This window comes from Doryrhamphus excisus, chromosome 3, assembly GCF_030265055.1.
Source record: "Doryrhamphus excisus isolate RoL2022-K1 chromosome 3, RoL_Dexc_1.0, whole genome shotgun sequence".
NCBI lineage: Eukaryota > Metazoa > Chordata > Actinopteri > Syngnathiformes > Syngnathidae > Doryrhamphus > Doryrhamphus excisus.
In genome coordinates, this window is record NC_080468.1 from 11996138 (window position 1) to 12008078 (window position 11941).

An 11941-nucleotide genomic window follows, 5' to 3' on the forward strand; every position below is an offset into this window, starting at 1 on the left:
TCCCTTCCACTGCCAGTCCGGCCCTCTCTTGGCTTGGGGCTATGCGCGTCTAGATGACTTCACTACATCAACAAGCACCGCGGTATCCTGGACTAATATAGCAGCACCACATCCCCTCCTCTTCTCTCTCTCTCTCTTTCTCGCTCTTTTTCAGTCTCCCTCTGCCTGCCATTCTCTCTCTCTCTCTCTTTCTCGCTCCAATCCCTGATCCCTCCTTCCAAAGGCACCATGGGAAACCGTGGCATGGAGGAGCTGATCCCGCTGGTCAACAAGCTGCAGGATGCATTCAGCTCCATAGGACAAGCATGCAACCTGGACCTGCCGCAGATCGCAGTGGTCGGCGGCCAGAGTGCAGGAAAAAGCTCCGTGCTGGAGAACTTTGTGGGCAGGTAATATTGACCACCGCAAATAGGATAATCCCTTAACCATGAGCACGGCATAAGAAGCCTATGGGGCCAATCTCTTAGTGCAAAGGGTTCAAAGCATTTCTTGTCACATTATCATGAGCAGAGACCTCCTGATTTGACTTGTGTAGTTTTTAACACACATACACTTGGCCCAATCGTGTGCATGGATAGCGTATTTAGGTTACAACAGCACTTTGGGGACGTCACCCCAATCTGCATCCATACAGCCAGGCACTTTTCTGTCATCATTGCAGGAGAGCATCCTTTTAAAAAAATCATGTCAGATGTCTTGTGGCACACATACACATTGATACATTTTATACATTACAGAAAATTGCACTTCAATTTTATTTTTTTTAACATAAGTCGGTCTTTTCTGTGTGTTCTAAAGATATATAAACAGATAAAAGAAGACACAGCCAAGAATGCACATAATGGGAATCACCAGCCCACTATTAAAACACCTCCAAAAATATTTTATGTACATGCTGTAACCAGGCTGCACAGCGGTCGAGTGGTTAGCACGCAGACCTCACAGCTAGGAGACAAGGGTTCAATTCCACCCTCGGCCATCTCTGTGTGGAGTTCTCCCCGTGCATGCGTGGGTTTTCTCCGGGTACTCCGGTTTCCTCCCACATTCCAAAAACATGCTAGGTTAATTGGCGACTCCAAATTGTCCATAGGTATGAATGTGAGTGTGTATGGTTGTTTGTCTATATGTGCCCTGTGATTGGCTGGCGACTAGTCCAGGGTGTACCCGAAGACAGCTGGGATAGGCTCCAGCACCCCCGCAACCCTCGTGAGGATAAGCGGTAGAAAATGAATGAATGAATGAATGCTGTAACCACAGGATTTGCCACGTTTTGGTGATTTTAAGCATTACCACAACTTCCTCCCCGGGTTTATTGATTTCACAAAACAATACGTAGCATACATTTTTACCATATTCAAAAAAATACAGCCACTCTGATATGTAACGTTACCGTTAGGTCGCGGCCTGACACGTTGTGAGCATGGCGCTGATGCGATTTGAGCGAGTGTGTGGTGAAGTTAGTGACTAGCCGTCTAGTCGCTAGCTGGTGTGGTGTGGTGTGATGAGGTGTCCCACGGTCAGTAAAGTGGTTCTTTGGCGTAACAATGTTAACTAGAAAAGCACTCAAGAGAGAACAGACCTCCGCCAAATGCTACAGTTATGGTGATTTACACTATAAATATTAGTCCTACATGTATTTTATCTATAGATCCCTTGACCATGGAAAAACACCATTATAAATTGGATTCATAATGACATCAATAGGCGGCACGGCGGTCGTGTGGTTAGCGTGCAGACCTCACAGCTAGGAGACCAGGGTTCAATTCCACCCTCGGCCATCTCTGTGTGGAGTTTGCATGTTCTCCCCATGAAAACATGCTAGGTTAATTGGCGACTCCAAATTGTCCATAGGTATGAATGTGAGTGTGAATGGTTGTTTGTCTATATGTGCCCTGTGATTGGCTGGCCACCAGTCCAGGGTGTACCCCACCTCTTGCCTGAAGACAGCTGGGATAGGCTCCAGCACCCCCTGCGACCCTTGTGAGGAAAAGCAGTAGAAAATTAATCAATGAATGACATTAATATTAGTTCAGTAGTTATTCCCAAAAATATAGGTCTAGGACTAGCAAAATAAAAAAAAATATTCACATTTTAGAGGTCAAATTTGGAGGATAGTTACATTTTTAAATCAATTATATGGATAATTGATTAATCATTGATTAATCAATGAAATGTTGCAGCTGCTGTATTTCATTAGATACAGGCTGATATGACATGCAAGTGTGCAGTTCCAGATGGACTTTTGTCTTGTTCCTGTAGAATTGTCATGAAGCTGAGTAACAGTCCATCTGTGCAGACTTGACACCAAAGACACCGAATGTATTGGAAAGGTTTTTTTTTTCTAACTCCTCCCACTTGCGACACTGGCCAGTTCCGCTCACAATGTGCAAAAAGACAGAGAAGTTTTTGTCGCCCAGGGAAACTGGGCCACATGCCAGTTTTCTAACATAATAAGAGCCCAGATATCCAAGGTATCAAGTGTCTTGCTGAGGAAGCTGAAGTATGTCTCCTCCACACCTGAACCCAAATAGACAAACCATTCACACTCACATTCATACCTATGGACAATTTGGAGTCGCCAATTAACCTAGCATGTTTTTGGAATGTGGAAGGAAAACGGAGTACCCGGAGAAAACCCACGCATGCACGGGGAGAACATGCAAGCTTCACACAGAGATGGCCGAGGGTGGAATTGAACTTGGGTCTCCTTGCTGTGAGCTCTGTGCGCTAACCACTTGTCCGCCATGCAGCCTAAAGTAGAAATAGTAAGAGAAAAAAGTTGGAATCAAACAAGAAAAGTCATCATCACATCAACAAGAATAAAGTCAAAATATTACGACAAAAATTATTAGTAGTAAAGAGTTGAAATATTCTACAAAAAAGACGTAATATTATAAGAAACAAATCAAGGAATAAAGTCAAATTGCTAAGAGAAAAAAGGCACATGCTAACAAGAAAATAGTCTCAATTTTATGAGAATAAACATAATATTATGAAGAAAAATAATGTAATTTTGTAACACAGAGTTGAAATATTAAAAATATATATTTGTAATAATAATAATATATTTTGTCGTAGTCTTAATATTATGAGAAAGCAAAAAAATGTTGTAATCATTGAAAAATTAGGGTGCGGAAAAAGTATCAAAATATTCTGATGAAGAAGAAAATTTACAACAAAATCTAAATGTCTGGGGGGAAAAAACGACAGCATACACGTGAAAAAAACAGCGGTATTTTAAGAGAATAAAGTAAAGATATTACGGGAAATAATAAATAAATAATAAATAATAAATAATAAATAATAAATAATAAATAATAAATAAATAAATAAATAAATAAATAAATAAATAAATAAATAAATAAATGAATGAATGAATGAATGAATGAATGAATGAATGAATGAATACATAATAAATAAATAATAAATAAATAATTACAACCTTTCATTTTTCACTATGTGGCCCTGAGTGGAAAAAGTTTGGACACCCCTGACTTTAGCCATCATTTTGAAACAAGCACCCTCATCGTGTTCATCAGGTCAGGTCACCAAGAGAGATGACTATTCTCCACCACGTTTTTGAGAAACATTGCTACATTGGTTACCATTGGATTACCATTGTTTTAATGTGATGAATCCTTATTGTTTTCCCTCAGGGATTTTCTGCCCCGTGGATCTGGTATTGTCACCCGCAGGCCCCTGGTTCTGCAGCTTATCAGCGCCAGTGCAGGTGGGTGACCGCACATTTACACACCCACGCACGCTGCTGGCGCACACACAAAAAACACAAACGCATCCCCCAAATGGCACTGTTTGCATTTCCTGCTCCCACTCTCTACTGCATCCTCTCCACTTTTACATCTTTGCAGAATGGGCTGAATTCCTCCACTGCAAAGGGAAGAAGTTCACAGATTTCGATGAGGTTCGCCAGGAGATCGAAGCCGAGACGGACCGTGTGACTGGTGCCAACAAAGGCATATCACCTGTCCCCATCAACCTACGTGTTTATTCCCCAAACGGTGAGAAACCAGACTTCTTTCCTTTTTTCCTGCTAGCAGTAAAATGACACTGAAGCTTGTGAGTCAAGCTCCTCTTTTTAAAGATACTATTTTGCAGCCAATGAATGCAAAGATGGTGATAGAAGATAGAATACTTAAAAACGAAGGGCACTTAGGAAGATGATGTAATTGGTGCAGCATTTCAAGCTGATTCATACAGCCCAGCATGAATAAAACACTAATTGTTATTGATTGTTATTCATTACTCATTTTGCACATCATTTCTAAATGGATTTCTTGCTTTAAATCTTACTCTGCTGCAAAATCTGCTATAATTGGGCATATGATTCTTTATTTCTTCTATGACCAAAATATGGTCATTTTCACTGCAAACACAAAGATAATGGTAATGGTAATGGTTTTATTTCATTTGAACATGCATCAGATTACAATTGAATGCATCACATAATCAGTTCACAGTTCCACATGTCCAAAAGGAGTAGGAAGAAGCAAAGCTTATTAAATCCTACCCCTCCATCTGGTACTTTTACAATCAGTAACTGTTACATTTGTTCACTTCCTGCTTTCCATAATACAGTTTAAGTTTTTTTTTGTTTTTTGTTTTTTTTTAAATTTTATTTTTAAATTTTGTTTTGGCCAAGATAAATGAAAGGAAGGATTGTGAAAATTGTTTGCCCCCTTCCTGATTTCTTATTGTTTTGCATGTTTGTCACACTTAAATGTTTCAGATCGTCAAACACATTTAAATATTAGTCAGTGACAACACAACTCAACACAAAATGCAGTTTTTGAATGAGTGAAAGAGTGAGTACCCCCTGAAGATAATAACTGGTTGGGCCACCCTTAGAAGCAACAACTGCAATCAAGCCTTTGTGATAACTTGCAATGAGTCTCTGTGGAGGAATTTTGGCCCACTCGTCTAAATTTGACTTGTTCTGAAACATCTAAGTGTGGCAAACACTGGTAGCCCAGAGCCCAGAGAGAGGCTGACGTCATTTCAGCATCATTGTAGCATTGGATTAAATGCATTATGGGAAAACTTTATTATTTATTTGGCACGTTTGTATATTTCTTTGGTAAAAGTATGAACACCCGCGACTTGCGTACATTGTTTGTATCTTTATTTCAAATGGGTTCATGTTATTCTCATATTATTATTATTATCATAATTATTGTTTTTTTTTCATTTTTAATTTTATTTTTTAATTATCATCATTATGTTCTTCTACCGCCACAGTGCTGAACCTGACTCTCATCGACTTGCCGGGGATCACCAAGGTGCCGGTCGGAGACCAGCCTGTTGACATCGAGCAGCAAATCCGAGACATGATCATGCAGTTCATCGTCAGAGAGAGCTGCCTGATCCTGGCCGTCACTCCAGCCAATACCGACCTTGCCAACTCTGACGCCCTTAAACTAGCAAAGGATGTTGATCCCCAAGGTAAGACAAGGACAGATATATTAAAAAAAGACATAAAATGAAATAATCCATAACAAGATGATGAATATCATCCTGCTGTCAGAATAGTATTTGGTGCCTGACCTTGTGGTTTGACCTCTGATAAATCCAGGCACAACATTTCTCTGAATTGATTGATCAAATTTGACTTCCTCATTAGCCATGATTAGGCAAAGGAGCAAGGAATAGAGACAGGTGGCACAAGACAGATGTTATACAGTGCTGGAGACGGGATGGTGAAGATAGTTTGACCTTCAGACAGCAGAGAGGGACACAGGAGAGGACGAATGAAGCAACGCTAAAACGTGGAATGAATCATTGTGGTGAGGGAGGACAGGAAAGAGGAGATGCTGACTGCCAAGAGGACTGGAAGAAACGGAAACTAGTTGCCTGGAAAGATGCAGGAGCATTTTGCATTGATTCTGTGGACTCAATGGCTTATGGGAGATGTTGGTTTATGATGCTAATATACAATATAATGCTGTGCCATCTTTGATCATGTGTGGCTGAAGAATGGGAGCGTTAGGAAAGAAAGGGAGTGAGAATGCAGAGTAAAATCTTCATGCAGGTTGCTCATTCATTCATTTTCTACCGCTTTTCCTCACAAGGGTCGCGGGGGTGCTGGAGCCTATCCCAGCTGTCACTGGGTACACTCTGGGCTGGTCGCCAGCCAATCACAGGGCACATATAGACAAACAACCATTCACACTCACATTTATACCTATGGACAATTTGGAGTCGCCAATTAACCTAGCATGTTTTTGGACTGTGGGAGGAAACTGGAGTACCCGGAGAAAACCCACGCATGCACGGGGAGAACATGCAAACTCCACACAGAGATGGTCTCCTAGCTGTGAGGTACAGAGATGGCCGAGGGTGGAATTGAACCCTGATCTCCTAGCTGTGAGGTCTGCGCTCTAACCACACGACCGCCGTGCCGCTGCAGGTTGCTCATGAAGAGGATAAAAAGAAAGAGAAGAGGATAGTTCCAAAAAAAAAGTTGTCCCAACTGAAAAGCTCTTGGTCTTACGCTTTATTTGTACTGGCTCTCCCTGGTGGACAAAAGCAGCATTGCACAGCCATTAACCGTTTTCTATGTTTTCTACGCTCCTCCAATGAAATAGTTGTTTTTTGTTTCTTTCAAACCCATATTGGTACATGTTTGTATATTTCTGAGGCATCATGTTTGAGTGTTAGGTTGCTGTGTGATGACTTTAATGTTGTTTGTAAGATGAAACTGTGAGTCAGACTATTATATTGACTAATGACCTCCTCCAATTTCCAATGGGTTGACATGCTTGTTAAATAAAGAGCAGCCTGGTTCTCATGGTGTGCGCTACAATACAGTATATGTAATTTTATGACATGGACACATGCAGTTTGGCTTATATATATATGAACATGGGGCTGCATGACATCACTGATTTGTGGCTTATGGTCGAAAGCTGGCAGACTATGTATGACGACTGTTACACCCACAAACATAATAACTGCAAACAAACATAATAAACCACAAATAATACAAATACAAAACTGCAGCTTTGAATGTAATAATCCCGCAAATGTAATACATTTCCCACAAACGTAATAAAATTTGACTATTGCAAACGTAATACTGAATTTCCTGCAAGAATTTATTACATATGTGGGAAAGTGAAAATCTGTAAATGTAGTAACTTCCCACAAATGTAATATGAGACAAAATAATTATCTTTGTTGTTGTTGTTTGTTCTTTCTTCTTTTAATGAGGGAGAAGGTGTAGATGTCATTTTGAGGATTTTAACAAGATAATTATTTTTTTCTTTTTTTGTGGAAAAAATATTATATATATATATATACAATAATATACTGTAACTAAAACGCACACAAAATTTTTTTAATAATTTCCTGCAAATGTAGTAGTTACAGTATATTATTGTATGTGTGATTTTGTGTGTGTATGGGGAAGAAATAATCAAAAGAAATAATAAAATGTAATAATAGTAATAATAATTGTATTAAAACAATTGCAATTATCACAATTATGTTATCTTTTTTAATTAAAAATAAATTATAATTTAATAATTAAAGATTCCTTTAATGTATTCAAATGATACTCTTTGAATAATATTTTTTCCACACAAAAAAAGAAAAAAAAGAATTATCTTGTTAAAATCCTCAAAATGACATCTAGTACACCTTCTCCCTCATTAAAAGAAGAAAGAACAAACAACAACCACAAAAATCATTATTTTGTCTCATATTACATTTGTGGGAAGTTATTAAATTTACAGATTTTTACTTCTCCACATATGTAATAATTTCAGTATTATGTTTGCAGTGGGCAAATTTTATTATGTTTGTGAGAAATTTATTACATTTGCGGGATTATTATATTCAAAGCTGCAGATTTGTATTACGTTTGTGGGCAGTTATTACGTTTGCGGGTGTAACAACAACAATGTAGATGAACTCCACCTTAGTTTTTTACTTTCAAAGTGCTGACTTCAACAATGTAAAATTATGTGATAACATGTGTCCTGCAGGTCTGAGGACTATCGGAGTGATCACTAAACTGGATTTGATGGACGAGGGCACCGATGCCCGTGACGTGCTGGAGAACAAGCTGCTGCCACTCAGAAGAGGTGCGTTGTTAGCCAAGTTCCTGCACAACACAAACTTGTTCTTGCTTCTTTTTTTTTTCTCTCCCAGACCCCCAGGATAAGTCATTATTTGTCTCAATTTGCGCTCTTGCGTCTGAGTTTGCAGGCTACATCGGCGTGGTGAACCGAAGTCAGAAGGACATCGATGGAAAGAAAGACATCAAGGCAGCTCTGGAGGCAGAGAGGAAGTTCTTTTTCTCTCATCCGTCATACAGGCACATTGGCGACAAAATGGGCACCCCACGCCTGCAGAAAGTGCTCAACCAGGTAATCACAGATTTACTATGCACTTTGCATAATTAATAAGAGGTTGGCCTAGATTTGTTTTTCTCTTACATGATACACTATGACACATCAGTGTGGGCGCTCAACACTTTTTTTTTTGGCCTTTTATCCTCATCATATCTGACGTCTTACATTTTTTTTTACTGCGATTATGGAAAACACCAACAACACAATGTGTGAAAATGTATTCATGTGGTAAAAGACACACACGCATGCTTAGGGACTCGTCATTACATCCGATACAAGAGCTTTTTGGTGAAACACTATGAAAGATGAAATGATTTTACAATATTAGTTTATGTTAGTCGTTTAAGTTGTAGGATTAAAAGTGAGGATCTGATCATGACTGCATGTTGATATCGGCACCTCTTGGTGTAAATATACAACTATTTCAACTACCATCTACCATCAGGCGTGTCCACGAGTGCCCCCGGGGTCATTCATATTTTTTATTGGGCCATGGCATACTCAAAACTTTCAACTAAAAAATTGAAAAAGCAGCAGTAATTTTGTGAGAATAAAATCAAAATATTAAAAGAAAAATGTTGCAATCAAAAGGAAAATTTGTAATTTTATGGGAATAATGTCATAAGAGGAGAAATAATGTCATTCTGGTAGCATAATAGTAGTAACGAAATAAAGTTGTTTTTTGAAAAATAAGAAAAAATAAATTATAATACAGTAATAAAGTTCTAATATTACAAGAAATAAATTTATGAAGATTACTCAAAAAGAAAGCTATAATAGTTGGAAAATTTAAGCAGAAATGAAAAAAAAATTATGAGAATAAAATCATCATATTCCGACGGGAAAAATACTTGCAATTTTATGAAAAGAAAGTATGGTCATTTTAGTAGCATAACTTCAAAATATCGAAGAAGAAATCAGCTGTTTTTAATTGTAGTAACATTATGAGAAACAAAGAAAACAATAATATTGTAATTTTCGGAAAATTTGGTTGGGAAAAGGTTATAATGTAAATAATATGGAATAATAGTGGGAATAAAGTCAAAATATTGTGGTAATAAAGTTGTAAAAATACAAGAATAACGGTTACAAAGCATCTTTCATTTTCACGATGTGGGCCTGGGTAGAAAACGCTATTCTTGACTGCGAAGCCACCTTGACACCAGTGGTGCCCTCTGCTGGTGGAAAATTATAACATCCTAACTCTCTTGCGGATGATGCGATCCTCTCCAAATTTGATATGTGGTCTCGGGTCACCACTCCGTACCTGATCGCATGAAACGCTGAAATTTACAACTATCATAACTACTTTCCACATGGTAGTGTTGTATCAGGAAGGGTATAAAAATGAAACCTCTTTGCCGACCCATGATGGGAAAAAATACCCTAAAAAAATAGTGTTTGTAACGTGCATTGGTGTAGAACTGCACTGCATCACACCAAGAAGTGCTTTTGATGTGGTCGTGTACATTTTTGAATTGTTGTCATAACTGTGTTGCCGTAGCAACTGACCAACCACATTCGAGATACCCTGCCAGCCTTCCGCAGTAAGCTGCAGTCCCAGCTGTTGGCTCTGGACAAAGAGGCCGAGGAATACCGGGGATACCGACCAGATGACCCATCCCGCAAAACCAAGCAGCTGTTACAGTTAGTAGATGTCCCCATTTTCACCAGTAAAAGTTAAACTTTCACCATTTGAAATGGAAAATCAAATACCTTATAGCATGGGAACTACATTTGTTTACATATTTGTTATCATTGATATTCACCAGAATGGTGCAGCAGTTCTCTGTGGACTTTGAGAAGAGGATTGAAGGTTCGGGAGACCAGGTGGACACAGTGGAGTTGTCGGGTGGAGCCAAAATAAACCGCATCTTCCACGAGCGGTTTCCATTTGAATTGGTCAAGGTGATTAGCATTTTAAAAAATCACACACAAAAAATAGCATTTTTAAAATCTAATTTGACATATTTTTTGCCTAAATTAAGCATTTTCAAGCATAGAAAAATGTCAAAATTAACTAAAAATATATATACAGTAAGACATTCAGATGATGCAGTGAAAGACAGGACACGATGTGTAGTATTCTACACTGGTCACTTGGTGTCAGTAATGTTCCTGTTCCTTATTTTTCCTCGGTAAGACACACAAGCACCAGACTTGATCACCGGAACAACAAGTTTTTTTTTTTTGCAGATTTGAATTATCTCATAACAGGCACAATAATAATAGCATCATAATAATAACACAGGCTATTGTTGCGGCTGTAATCCCACATTACTTCCTGTCCTCCACACATCCGGAACACATTTATAGCAACACACATGAGAATTATGTCTACTAAATAGGGTAATAAGAGTCTAAAGGTGAATATAGGGGTGCTATTTCATGTGTAGAGAGCTCTCATAATGTTAGAAAATGTATTTAAAAGATCCTAAACAGGTTTTCTAGTCCAAAAATATTTGATTTATGGATCCCACCTCATGGAAATTCACTTATCAAGGTTGGATCTGGAACCAATGAACCTCGATAAATGAGGGATCACTGTGTTTGTTACTCATCCCGAGCTTTCTAATTTCATATGCTTGATTTGGAGCATCACTAAGAAAAATACTTTCCATTTTTTGTAGATGCATTTTGTAGTTGCATAACACAACTCCCATAAGGTTGCTTGTGTAATTTCTTGACAAGATGAGAATAGATGAAATGACAACACTGAACATGCCTGAATAGGAGACATAATGACTTAGACTGATTAGTTGTCTCCCTAAGCTCTGGGATGTTTACTTGCATTGAGTATACTTTTTGCGGGGGTTCCTCTCCAGGCTAGTCCTGGAGAGATCTTACTGATTTTCTCAATATGGGGTTTTAACATTATTAGAGCCCTTTAGACATGAAATAACACCCCTATAGTCACTTTTATTCTTTGTTTACATCACGTTGCACAGGCTGTGGGATCACTGCAGGGACATAACCTCTCCAATGTACTTATTCTAAACTTAAGAAAGTGACACAACCGAATGGAGAAGACAAACAAAGAAACCAAAAACTCACCACTTCCACATGGAAAGAGAGGAGAAAGTTTTTGTCCCTCGATATCAGTCAATAGCCAGACTGCATGCAGTGTGAAACGTAATATAATCTAACGTCATGTCTCATTATTATTGATTACTGATGCCTAGTGACCAGAATACTACATAGAAATGATATTTAATATCAAATGATATTTGTTGACTAGTAATAGGCCATAGTCAGCCACATTATTAAAAAAAATGAATATATTGTAATGTAATGTAATATAGAATGTCATGTAATGTAAGATGGAATCGGTGTAGCCTTTAGCCTGGTCGTCAGGCTAGCGCTTGATTGTAAACTGCAGACTTTTGCGTCTCATGGTAACGGTGGTGCGTTCAAGGACTGCCAAACAAAGGGCAAAAAACATTAACAGTCAACATGTCAAAACGATGTGTTTTCTAACAGTGGTATGCTGTACATTTTACCTCATATTTATTATTATTTATTATTAATTTATTATTATTATTATTTATTACCAATTTATGGGATGTGCT

At 38.3% G+C, this 11941-nt stretch overlaps 1 protein-coding gene across 2 annotated transcripts in view; it reads left to right on the forward strand.

The window, feature by feature from the left end:
• The window catches only part of dnm3b (dynamin 3b), a 47089-nt gene that overhangs the window by 16833 nt on the left and 18315 nt on the right, over positions 1-11941 (forward strand). For both annotated transcript variants that reach the window (XM_058066758.1, XM_058066757.1), the window contains exons 2-9: positions 1-389; positions 3657-3730; positions 3870-4019; positions 5257-5460; positions 8004-8102; positions 8227-8387; positions 9877-10019; positions 10145-10280. In XM_058066758.1, the coding sequence (XP_057922741.1) occupies positions 229-389; positions 3657-3730; positions 3870-4019; positions 5257-5460; positions 8004-8102; positions 8227-8387; positions 9877-10019; positions 10145-10280 (1128 nt within the window). In that variant the 5' untranslated portion in view covers positions 1-228. The remainder of the gene's footprint in view (positions 390-3656; positions 3731-3869; positions 4020-5256; positions 5461-8003; positions 8103-8226; positions 8388-9876; positions 10020-10144; positions 10281-11941) is intronic.